The sequence below is a fragment of the Balaenoptera physalus genome (assembly GCF_965194825.1).
Source record: "Balaenoptera physalus genome assembly, chromosome: 1".
Lineage (NCBI taxonomy): Eukaryota > Metazoa > Chordata > Mammalia > Artiodactyla > Balaenopteridae > Balaenoptera > Balaenoptera physalus.
In genome coordinates this window covers 31,146,131-31,159,227 of record NC_138882.1, presented here as the reverse complement: position 1 = coordinate 31,159,227, position 13,097 = coordinate 31,146,131, and the positions used below count along the sequence as shown (strand labels likewise).

Here is a 13,097-nt window from a genome sequence, read left to right as displayed (position 1 = left end):
CATTTCTAGGGGGTTTTGTTTGTCTTTTTTTTTCTTTAATTTTGCATTTTATTTTATTTTATTTTTTATATTTCTGTTTCTACGTTGCCTTTCTGTTGTTCTGTCTTCTTTCCCCTTTCTCTTTTTCTTTTCTTTTTTTTTTAAATCATTTTTGTTGGTTTGTTTTGTTTCTTTGCTTCATTCTTCAGTTGGCACTCTGCTTTGTTTTTGTTTTTTGGTTTTGTGATCTTGTCAGCTTTCCTCTTAATTGCTTCATTTTGTGCTTGGGTTCTTTTGTTTGTCTGCTTGTTCTCTTGCTTTTTGATTTATTTGGTTCTGATTTTGTTTCTTTTGTGTGTGTGCATGTTTCCTTGTTTCTGTTTGTTTTATTTTACTTTTCACCATTTGTCTGGGGTTTTGTTAGGCTTTTGTTTTTTAAATTACCTTTATTGTCGGGACGAGTGATGTGCGGGGTCTTGGTCCCTTGACCAGAAGTCAGGCCTGAGGCTCTAGGGTGGGAGCAAGGAGTCCAGGATGCTGAACCACTAGAGAATTCCCAGTCCCAGGGAAGATTAATTACTGAGAGCTCTCACGGAGGCCTCTATCTGAATCCAAATCCCAGCTCCAACCAACTGCCAGCAACTCCCAGCACTGGACGTCTCACACCAAACAACAAACAAGACAGGAACACAAGCCCACCTATCATCACACAGACTACCTAAAGTCATACTAAGCTCATAGACACACCAAAACACACCACCTGACATGGCCCTGTTCATCAGGGGAAAAGACTCAACTCCACCCATCAGAACGTAGGCACCAATCCTTCCCATCAGGAAACCTACACAAGACAATGGACCAACCCCACTACCGAGGGCAGAGAACTTAAGTAAGAGGAACTACTTACGACCCTGCAGCCTAGGGAAAGGAGACAGCAAATACTGTAAATTAAACAAAATGAGAAGACAGAGAAATATCTTACAGGTAAAGGAGCACGATAAAAACCCACAAGACCAAATAAATGAAGAGGAAATAGGCAAACTACCTGAAAAAGAATTCAGAGTGATGATAGTAAAGATGATCCAAAATCTCAGTAATAGAATAGAGAAAATACAATAAACATTTAAAAAGGAACTAGAGGGCTTCCCTGTGGGGCAGTGTTTGAGAATCTGCCTGCCAATGCAGGGGACACAGGTTTGAGCCCTAGTCTGGGAAGATCCCACATGCCGCAGAGCAGCTGGGCCCGTGAGCCACAATTACTGAGCCTGCGTGTCTGGAGCCTGTGCTCCGCAACAAGAGAGGCCACGATAGTGAGAGGCCCACGCACCATGATGAAGAGTGGCCCCTGCTTGCCGCAGCTAGAGAAAGCCCTCGCACAGAAACGAAGACCCAATACAGCCATAAATAAATAAATAAATAAATAAATAAATAAATAAATAAATAAATAAATAAAAAGGAACTAGAAGAACTAAAGAGCTAACAAACAGGAATGAACAACACAATAACTATAATTTAAAATACTCTAGAACGAATCAATAGCAGAATAACTGAGGCAGAAGAACAGATAAGTGAGATGGAAGATAAAATGGTGGAAAAAACTGCCACAGAGCAGAATAAAGAAAAAACAATGAAAAGAATGGAGGACAGTCTCAGAGACCTCTGGGACAACATTAAGTGTGCCAACATTTGAATTATAGGTGTCCCAGAAGAAGAAGAAAAAAAGAAAGGGTCTGAGAAAATATTTGAAGAGATTAGAGTTGAAAACTTCCCCAACATGGGAAAGGAAATAGTCAGTCAAGTCCAGGAAGCACAGAGAGTCCCATACAGGATAAATCCAAGGAGAAACATGCTGAGACACACATTAATCAAACTAACAAAAATTAAACACAAAGAAAAAATATTAAAAGTAACAAGGGAAAAGCAACAAATAACATACAAATGTATCCCTATAAGGTTATTAGCTGATCTTTCAGAAGAAATTCAACAGGCCAGAAGGGAGTGGCAAGATATATTTAAAGTGATGAAAGGGAAAAACCTACAACCAAGATTACTTTACCCAGCAAGAATCTCATTCAGATTACTCAGTCATAAAAAGGAATGAAATTGGGTCATTTGTAGAGATGTGGATGGGTCTAGAGACTATAATACAGAGTGATGTAAGTCAGAAAGAGAAAAACAAATATTGTATATTAATGCATATATGTGTAACCTAGGAAAATGTTACAGATGAACTGGTCTGCAGGGCAGAAATAGACACAGATGTAGAGAACAAATGTATGGACACCAAGGGGGGAAAGTGGTGGGGGTGGGTGTGGTGGTAGGATGAACTGGGAGATTGGGATTGACATATATACACTAATATGTATAAAATAGATAACAAAAAAGAACCTGATGTATAATAAATAAATAAAATAAAATTCAAAATTCAAAAAAAAAAAAAGAATCTCAGATTCTACAGAGAAATCAAAAGCTTTAAGGACAAGCAAAAGTTCAGAGAATTCAGCACCACCAAACCAGCTTTACAACAAATGCTAAAGGAACTTCTCTAGGCAAGAAACACAAGAGAAGGAAAAGACTTACAAAAACAAACCCCAAACAATTAAGAAAATGGTAATAGGAACATACATATCAATAATTACCTTAAATGTAAATGGATTAAATGCCCCAACCAAAAGACACAGACTGGCTGAATGGATACAAAAACAAGACTTGTATATAGGCTGTCTACAAGAAACCCACTTCAGACCTAGGGACACATACAGTCTGAAAGTGAGGGATGGAAAAAGATATTCCATGCAAATGCAAATCAAAAGAAAGCTGAAGTATCAATACTTGTATCAGACAAAATAGACTTTAAAATAAAGATTATTACAAGAGACAAGGAAAGACACTATATAATGATCAAGGGATCAATCCATGAAGAAGATATAACAATTGTAAATATCTATGCATCCAACAAAGGAGCACCTCAATACATAAGGCAAATGCTACAGCCATAAAAGGGGAAATCAACAGTAACACAATTATAGTAGGCAACTTTAACATCCCACTTACACCAATGGACATATCATCCAAACAGAAAATAAATAAGGAAACACAAGCTTTAAATGACACAGTGGACCAGATGGACTTAATTGATATCTATAGGACATTCCATCCAAAAATAACAGAAGACACTCTCTTCTCAAGTGCACATGGAACATTCTCCAGGAGAGATCATATCTTGGGTCACAAATCAAGCCTCAGTAAATTTAAGAAAATTGAAATCATATGAAGCATCTTTTCCAACCACAATGCTATGAGACTAGATATCAATTACAGGAAAAAAAACTGTAAAATATACAAACACATGGAGGCTAAACAATATGCTACTGAACAACCAAGAGATGACTGAAGAAATCAAAGAGGAAATCAAAAGATACCTAGAAACAAATGAAAATGAAAACACGATGACCCAAAACCTATGGGATGCAGGAAAAGCAGTTCTAAGAGGGAAGTTTATAGCACGACAATGCTACCTCAAGAAACAAGAAAAATCTCAAATAAAAAACCTTACCTTACACCTAAAAGAATTAGAGAAAGAAGAACAAAGCAAAACAAAACAAAAACCCCCCCAAAGTTAGCAAAAGGAAAGAAATCATAAAGATCAGATCAGAAATAAATGAAAAAGAAATGAAGGAAACAATAGTAAAGCTGGTTCTTTGAGAAGATAAACAAAATTGATAAACCATTAGCCAGACTCAACAGAAAAAGAAGGGAGAAGACTCAAATCAACAGAATTAGAAGTGAAAAAGGAGAAGTAACAACTGACACCACAGAAATACAAAGGATCATGAGAGACTACTACAAGCAATTATATGCCAATAAAATGGACAACCTGGAAGAAATGGATAAATTCTTAGAAATGTACAACCTCCCATGACTGAACCAGGAAGAAATAGAAAATATGTATAGACCAATCACAAGCACTGAAATTGAAACTGTGATTAAAAATCTTCCATCAAACAAAAGCCCAGGATGAGATGGCTTCACAGGTGAATTCTATCAAACGTTTAGAGAACAGCTAACACCTATCCTTCTCAAACTCTTCCAAAATATAGCAGAAAGAGGAACACCCCCAAACTCATTCTATGAGGCCACCATCACCCTGATACCAAAACCAGACAAAGATGTCACAAAAAAAGAAAATTGCAGGCTAATAACACTGATGAACATAGTTGCAAAAATCCTCAATAAAATACTAGCAAACAGAATCCAACAGCACATTAAAGGGATAATACACCATGATCAAATGGGGTTTATCCCAGGATGCAAGTATTCTTCAATATATGCAAATCAATCAATGTGATACACTATATTAACAAACTGAAGGATAAAAAACTTATGATCATCTCAATAGATGCAGAAAAAGCTTTTGACAAAATTCAACACCCGTTTGTGATAAAAACTCTCCAGAAAGTGAGCATAGAGGGAACCTACCTCAACATAATAAAAGCCATATATGACAAACCCACAGCCAACATCATTCTCAGTGGTGAAAAGCTGAAAGCATTTCCTCTAAGATCAGGAACAAGACAAGGGTGCCCACTCTCACCACTGTTATTCAACACAGTTTTGGAAATTTTAGGCACGGCAATCAGAGAAGAAAAAGAAATACAAGGAATACAAATTGGAAAAGAAGTAAAACTGTCACTGTTTGCAGATGACATGATACTATACATAGATAATCCAAGAGATGCCACCAGAAAACTGCTAGAGCTAATCAATGAATTTGGTAAAGTTGCAGGATACAAAATTAATGCACACAAATCTCTTTCATTTCTATACAGTAATAATGAAAGAGCAGAAAGACAAACTAAGGGAACACTCCCATTTACCACTGCAACAAAAAGAATAAAATACCTAGGAATAAACCTATCTAAGGAGGCAAAAGACCTGTACTCAGAAAACTATAAGACACTGATGAAAGAAACCAAAGATGACACAAACAGATGGAGAGATATACCATGTTCTTGGATTGGAAGAATCAATATTGTGAAAATAACTAAAGTACCTAAAGCAATCTACAGATTCAATGCAATCCCTATTAAATTACCAATGGCATTTTTTACAGAACTAGAACAAAAAATCTTAAAGTTTTCATGGAGACACAAAAGACTCCAAATAGCCAAAGCAATCTTGAGGGGAAAAAAATGGAGCTGGAGGAATCAGAGTCCCTGACTTCAGACTATACGACAAAGCTACAGTAATCAAGACAATATGGTACTGGCACAAAAACAGAAATATAGATCAACGGAACAGGATAGAAAGCCCAGAGATAAATCCATGCATGTATGGTCACCTTATCTTTGACAAAGGAGGCAAGAATATACAATGGAGAAAAGGCAGCCTCTTCAATGAATGGTGCTGGGAAAACTGGACAGCTACATGTAAAAGAATGAAATTAGAACACTTCTTAATACCATACAAAATAAACTCAAAGTGGATTAAAGACCTAAATGTAAGACCAGACACTATAAAACTCTTAGAGGAAAACATAGGCACAATACTCTATGACATAAATCATAGCAAGATCTTTTTTGATCCACCTCCTAGAGTAATGGAAATAAAATCAAAAATAAACAAATGGGACCTAATGAAACTTAAAAGCTTTTGCACAGCAAAGGAAACTATAAATGATGAAAAGACAACCCTCAGAATGGGACAAAATATTTGCAAATGAAGCAACCGACAAGGGATTAATCTCCAAAGTCCACAAGCACCTCATTCAGCTCAATATCAAAAAAACAAACAACCCAATCCAAAAATGGGTGGAAAACCTAAATAGACATTTCTCCAAAGAAGATATACAGATTGCCAACAAACACATGAAAAGATGCTCAACATCACTAATCATTAGAGAAATGCAAATCAAAACCACAATGAGGTATCACCTCACACCAGTCAGAATAGCCTCATCAAAAAATCTACAAACAATAAATGCTGGAGAGGGTGTGGAGAAAAGGGAACCCTCCTGTACTGTTGGTGGGAATGTAAATTGGTGCAGTCACTATGGAGGACAGTATGGCAGTTCCTTAAAAAACTAAAAATAGAACTACCATATGACTCAGCAATCCCACTACTGGGCATATACCCTGAGAAAACCATAATTCAAAAAGATACATGTACCACAATGTTCATTGCAACACTATTTACAATAGCCAGGACATGGAAGCAACCTAAATGTCCATTGACAGATGATTGGATAAAGAAGATGTGGCACATATATACAATGGAATATTACTCAGCCATAAAAAGGAACAAAATTGAGTTATTTGTAATGAGGTGGATGGACCTAGAGTCTGTCATACAGAGTGAAGTAAGTCAGAAAGAGCAAAACAAACACTGTATGCTAATGCACATACATGGAATCTAAAAAAACGGTACTGATGAACCTAGTGGCAGAGCAGGAATAAAGATGCAGATATAAAGAATGGACTTGAGGACACGGCGGGGAAGGGGAAGCTGGGACGAAGTGAAAGAGTAGCACTGACATATATACACTACCAAATGTACAATGGATGGCTAGTGGGAAGCAGCCGCACAGCACAGGGAGATCAGCTTGGTGCTTTGTGATCACCTAGAGGTGTAGGATAGGAAGGGGGGGAGGGAGGCGCAAGAGGGAGGGGATATGGGGATATATGTATATGTATAGCTGATTCACCTTGTTTATTGTACAGCGGAAACTAACACAACATTGTAAAGCAATTATACTCCAATAAAGATATTAAAAAAAAAATGAGTGGGAACCTAGAAGTTTGTATAAAGGGAGACAGAGAGTTAAGGAATTTCTTGGTAATTGCTTTATTTTGCCAAACAAACAAGAAGCATGACTGTTTGATAAGAATAAGGGGGGGATGATAGTAGGGCAAGAGAGTAAAATGAGAATTGAGGATTTGTAATAGCAATTGCATAGAGAGTGGGCCATCTAGGGATCCAAAGATTGCTAGACACTGCTAAGAGGACACTCACTGCTCGCTGAATATGGGTGCTGGGAATCCAATGTGGTTTTTCTCCAACTTATTGTAGTTTGGCTACAGGCATGCAGAAAACAAAGAGTTGGATTGAACCAGGGATTTGATTTTTTTCAAAATGAATGTGCATTAAAAAAGTCGGAACGTGAAAGTTGAGGATAATGGGGCATGATTTAAAATAATGCATGTGGCTAAGTGATTTAAAAGAGGTGAAAACTAGAGGGGCTTGGCAGAGTGAACAAGAGACTGGAGAATTTTGGTGAGAGAAAAGAGTAGGAAGAAGCAGTGAGTAAGGAAAACGTACATGGTTGAAGTTAGAAACTGGAATATGAAGTGTGCCCCAGTCTGTTACTTCAGACGTCTTCTTGCTAACACCTAACAGGAAACCTGCTGTGGTCAGTTCTTGTCCTTTATGACTCAAAAGTGATTTCCAGACAAAATATCTGTACCATTCTCTAGTAGGTTTGTGTGACTATTGGATGAATAAAATTATGGGAAGTGTGGAATTCCCTTTATTAGAGTTCTTAAATTCTAAGAATGCTTGAAGATGTAGGGGTTTTTTTGGTTGTTATTGATTTTGTCTGTCTAGAACCCCCTTCCTTCCTTTTTCTAGTTTAAAGAGTGACGAAGGGAGAGTAAATGCCATTCCTCAATGATCTTTTCAGAGAGTGACTCACAGTGCAAAATTTTATCAAGTGGGACATCCCCTAGAGCTGTACCAGCTGTGGAGAAGAGTATGATTTTCTTTCACAGAAAATTTTCTACCCTGCACAGTTTGGAGGAGGGGCATTCATAGTCTTCAACTCACCTTTCGAATGGAATACAAAATATGGCCATAGCAATGAGCAATGACACCCACAGATACCACCATGCAGCCAAGAAATAAGGAAAACACAAAGGAGGAGTCGCTGGCGTCCTTGGATTTCCAATTCGCAGCGCAGCCTAGTACATGCACGGCCAGGATGTACCTGTTCCGGTCCAGGAGAGGTGCTCCTGACCACACCAGTGAGTATAGCCAGATGTAGGTAATGGCCCTCCAGGCCCAAGAAAAACTGATCACTCTGTTATGGATTATGCCAATATAATGTTCACAGGCCAGCGTAGTTAGGGTGATAATGGAAACAGTACCTCCAAGAAGAGAAAGTGGGACAGCATAGCACGGCACTGTGGCGTTGTGGGAGGAGACAGGCAGAACAGAGCAATACATTCTCCGCTGGCAATACCTTACAGAGTATCTGGAACCAACAAGGTGCTCTAAAAGCCAAAATATCTTAATAGAGAGAATGCCTCACAGTCCCCAGGAAACTCAATTGGAAACATATTTACTCATAAAAGAAAATGTGGAATGGAAAATGGCATGTGAGTTATAGCAGGACAAAAATAAAGCTCTATAATCAGCTCTAGCCCAATGGTACAACTGCTGTGTTAAATTTTCTGCCAAAGAGAAACTCTGGAGCAGTTCAGGAAGAGTCACTAAAAAAAAAGTCTCTTTTGATTTTGACTTCTCTCAGGTATCTGACTCAGCTATAAAGTCAAAGTGGGTTCCACAAATGTGAACTGACCAAAGTGATGGTAAAATTACACAGGAGCTGTCCTAACCTACCTACTAGCAGTGTAAGCCTATGAACTTTCACATGCAAAACTGCTGACAGAGATGGAAGTCTTCTGTGTTCCTGTATCTTCATCTATACTTTTATTTTGCAACAAATAGGTTTTAACAAGATTATTCATTTATTTCTCTGCCTCTCCCGAGAGAGCGATTTATTCACTCAGTAAGCTCCTATTGAGCACCTGCTGTGTGCTGGGCACTGTGTCGACACTGGAGGTTCAATGATGATGGAGACTCAGAACTCCGGATGTCTGGAGGGGAGGCAGATGGGTTAAACAACTGTAAAACCATACAGGATATAAAGGTTACAATTCCGATACAATATATTGTGGGGTTCCTAGAAAAAGGCATTGTGAACAAGGCAAGAGAAGCACATTCCAGAAGAATGAAGAATTATGCACTGAAATATGGAGGCATTAAAGGACACAAAATGGTCTAAAAATGACGAGGATTCAAAGATACTGGGGCTCAGAGGATATAAAGGAAAGGTAAGGGCAGAAAGAGCAGATGAGGCCATAGTAAGAAAGGCTTTTAATTTCTTGCTGAAGTTTTTTTGTTTGTTCCTATTTTTCTTTTCCTTTTTAATTTTTTCCTGTTCAAAATAGTAATTTATAAATCCATTACACTGTCATGTGTAATGGATTTTTAAGCATAGAAGTGACAATGGTTAAGTTCTCCTTTTCCTCCTCCTTCCTTTTGCTCTGAAAGGACAGTCACTGGAAACACAGTCCAGTGCATGGAGACCATCTTGCAGGCTATTGCAATAGTCCAGGCAAGATATGATGGAGCCTGAATTAAGGTACCTTTATAAATATGAACAGTGAAGTCTGTATTCCAGAGACATTTAGCAATTAATATCAAGAGAATCATTCAGCTTCTTGAATGTGAAGAGGGAGGAGGAGAAAGGAGTCAGGAATTGCTTGGAGATTTCTAACCTGTCTGATGAGTAATGAGTAGTTAATGGAGGTAAAAACTACTACAAATTGTATGAGTAGATATGGGGAGAAAATGAAATTGTGAGATCCCTAGAATACACTGGCATAAAAATTTGTCAAATGAGTGGATCAAGAGTGGTTCTAGGAAAAGTGACTGTTGGAGAATGAAAGTAAAACTCTTGTCGTGATAATGGGTAGGAGTGTGGGGGATAGGTTTTCAAGGGGTCTGGGAGTGAGTCCCAGCCCCCAACTAAGTAGCTTTCTAACTTTGGGCAATTCATAACATCTCTTTAGACCTCAGTTTTATTTTTGTTTTTATAAAGTTGAAAATCCCTTCACGTTACAAAGTTTTGTAATTCTGCAATTATAAAAGTGTGAAATGAAGAGTTCCTAGACTTGGAAATCAGTTGGCAGAAAGGAGTTAATATTCATTTATATCATGACAAATTTTTTGTTACAGGGACAATATTATTCCCAGTGTCTGATACATGTGCTAAATAAATGCTCATTGAATAAATGAGTGAATATTTAGTAAATACGTAAGTGACTGGAAGATTAAGTTTTGGCATATGGTAGAAGGAAATACTGCAGAAGATAGTGATATAATAGCAAATAATGGATTTAAATTTAAATGTAATAAGAAATTCTGGAGACAAGCAAAATATCAAGTTAGATATGTTGTCTTCAGAGCTAGCAAGCTATTTTCACCTTACTACATTTATTACTGAAAGACTGATATTATCTTTACTTTAACTGAGTATATTCATAGAAGAAAAACTAAAAATCTAAAGAGAATGACATAATAAATTGACTCTAATAAAATACTGTTGGTTTTATTTAATTTACAAACTTTCTTATTAAATATAATGACATTTAATTATATCCTTGCCTTTAAATATTAAAACGTAGTTTGACCTTCAATTTCAGTTAATTTACCTTGAGTATAATTTAATCCTTTACAGGCAAGGAAACTTGTTGCAAATAATTATGTTGTAGGTTAGCAAATCTCAGTATACCTTACAGATCAATAAATGTGCTTTTATGGTTAAAACAATAAACTGGTATAATTTTAACTTTCATATATTCATTCATTTATTCATTAACTGCATGTGTCAATCATGGCGCTAGAAAATTGACGTGAAGTAGTGAGTGAAACAAGTGTTTTGTGGAACTTATTACAGTACAGTGGGTACAAGAGAAGAGATAATAACAAACTAAAAAGCAAAACAAGTAAATTAGTGAAGTGCTATGAAGGGAGGAGACAGTGCAGAGATAGAGAATAATGTGAGGTGAGGCAAGAGAGGGCATAAAGGGAAAGATGGACAGGGTGTCAGGAACAACCCAGGAAATAGGGAGCCCACACTGTGATGTCAGAACACAGGAGTTTACTGAGTTTTCCCTTCTTATTATTTAGTTCAAAGCAATAAGAAATTTAAAAAATATAATATAGTTTTTGACCATAACTGTGTCTTAGCAAGCACAATGAGCTTCAAGTCCTGAATTCAGTTGCTATTATTCAGTACCACGACTAGTGAGTATAGACCTAGAGAGAGCAAACCTTGCATTCCTCAGGCCCTCCCAACAGCACGGGTATATATAAGTAGCAGGCCTAGTCACACTGACTTAGTCTTGGAGGGTGACCCATTTGAACTGACCTACACTACATCCCTTTGTTGCAAAATATATGTCAGCCTCTTTTTTTTCACTAGCGAATTTCAATCCTGAGTCCAAATTACTTTCTATATTCTAATTGATTCCCAGATCACACCCCTGGAGGATGAAAATGCATGGATAGTCTTACAACTATGTTACATGTACTTTTTAACTGATGTTAAGCCTAATTCTCTATTCCAGGTGACACTATGGGCAGGAAAGAGGAAGGTGACTGTTGTAAACTGGGCATCAGTTATGAGTCAAGACGCATGGTAATCACTCTATGTATGGTATTCCTTTTTTTTTTTTTGGAAAAAGAGGTCCGTGGCTCCAAGGGGTAAGAGATGGTGGAGACAGTCTTGAGAACCCGGGACTGACTTCAAAACTCGATTTTGTTTTTACACAATCTATAGTACTACAGGGCAACTTCTATTACTCCACAACTTCTATAGGGCTAGTGTGATGTCCCTGCTCCCCCTATAAAGCTGTGAATTGATCATGTATGTATTAAGTGCCTCTTACTCTGCTGAGTAGGTCTTGTAGGAGAAATCAGAGACATGTGGTCCCTACCTTCAAGGGGACTACAATATGCTTATAAAACCAAGACTAACTCATATGCAACATTTAAGGACAATGTAAGATGGGCAATGTAAGATGATACGTAATCATATGTTAAGTTTATTGTGCAACAACAAACCAGAAAAATTAAATCCCACTGGATTGTTTGTTGGGGATGGCTTCATGAAGAGGTAAAAGTTAAGTTGGGTCTGAAAAGATGGACTATTTGTTAAGAAACAAAAAGTATCAGGGAGGGCATTTCTGACTGGAAGGAGAACTTCTACAAAGGTAAAGCAATCCTCTTTGAATTCACGTAAGAACCTCTCAGACTCCAGACATGTGGAGAGGTAGAAATGTTAGTCGTTACCAGGCTTGTACAAATCTGACCATGCCTTCTGTGGCTGTCTGTGGTCCACAGCAGGGGTCTTCAATTTTTTTTTCTAGTGTTTTTCCTAATAGAATTTTGAGAAACTATGTATACTCTCACATTTTTAAAGAGATATATTAAAATTTTTTTTCACCTTAAGTTTAAAGAGTCATGTAATGTAAATATAATTTTAATAGAGAAGAACATTTTGTATTCTATTACAAGTTAATCACTAAAGGGATGTTGCTTCGAAGTTTAAACAATACATAATGACCCATCTCTGGGAACACTGACTCCCAGGTAATGAGCATTAAACTAAAATAACTTTGTTTAGCTCACAGGAAACATCCTGACTAGGCCTACCTGTGAATGACTGCAGGAAGGAAGAACTTAACACATCCCCTCCAGAGGCTGACTGGAACCAGGAAAGGTTTGACTTTACTCCCTTCCCTTTTAGTATAAAAGAAGCCTGAATTCTAACTCAGGCAAGATGGTTCTTTGGGATACAAGTCCACCATCTTCTCAGTCTGCTGGCTTTCAAATTAAGTCACTATTTCTTGTCCCAACAGCTCGTCTCTCAATTTATTGGTCTGTTGTGTGGTAAGCAGTATGAGCTTGGACTCAGTAACATAAACATTGAAAAATATATTACTTTACTCTTTAAGTATATCCAATGATTCATAAATGTTAGTAATTCCATAAACATACTTATATCTATATTTGCATATATATACTTACATGTCTATACACAAAAACACACACATGTAGATGATCAATCATTTAAACTCATATTTCCCTTCTGCTTTTCCCCTAAACATTTTCTATAACAATTTATTTATTTATTTTAATTTTATTTTTTTTATACAGCAGGTTCTTACTAGTTATCTATTTTATATATGTTAGTGTATACATGTCAATCCCGATCTCCCAATTCATCCCACCACCACCACCCCCCACCCCACTTTCCCCCCTTGGTGTCCTTA

At 37.3% G+C, this 13,097-nt stretch overlaps 1 protein-coding gene and 1 long non-coding RNA gene across 2 annotated transcripts in view; both read right to left on the bottom strand.

Moving 5' to 3' along the window:
- The window catches only part of LOC309665139, a 324,111-nt gene that overhangs the window by 70,445 nt on the left and 240,569 nt on the right, over nt 1–13,097 (bottom strand). The window lies entirely within an intron of this gene.
- The window catches only part of OPN3 (opsin 3), a gene marked incomplete at its 5' end in the record, with an annotated part of 60,442 nt that overhangs the window by 9,314 nt on the left and 38,031 nt on the right, over nt 1–13,097 (bottom strand). The window contains 1 exon segment of the mRNA XM_082413014.1: nt 7,801–8,120. Within this exon segment, the coding sequence (XP_082269140.1) occupies nt 7,801–8,120 (320 nt within the window).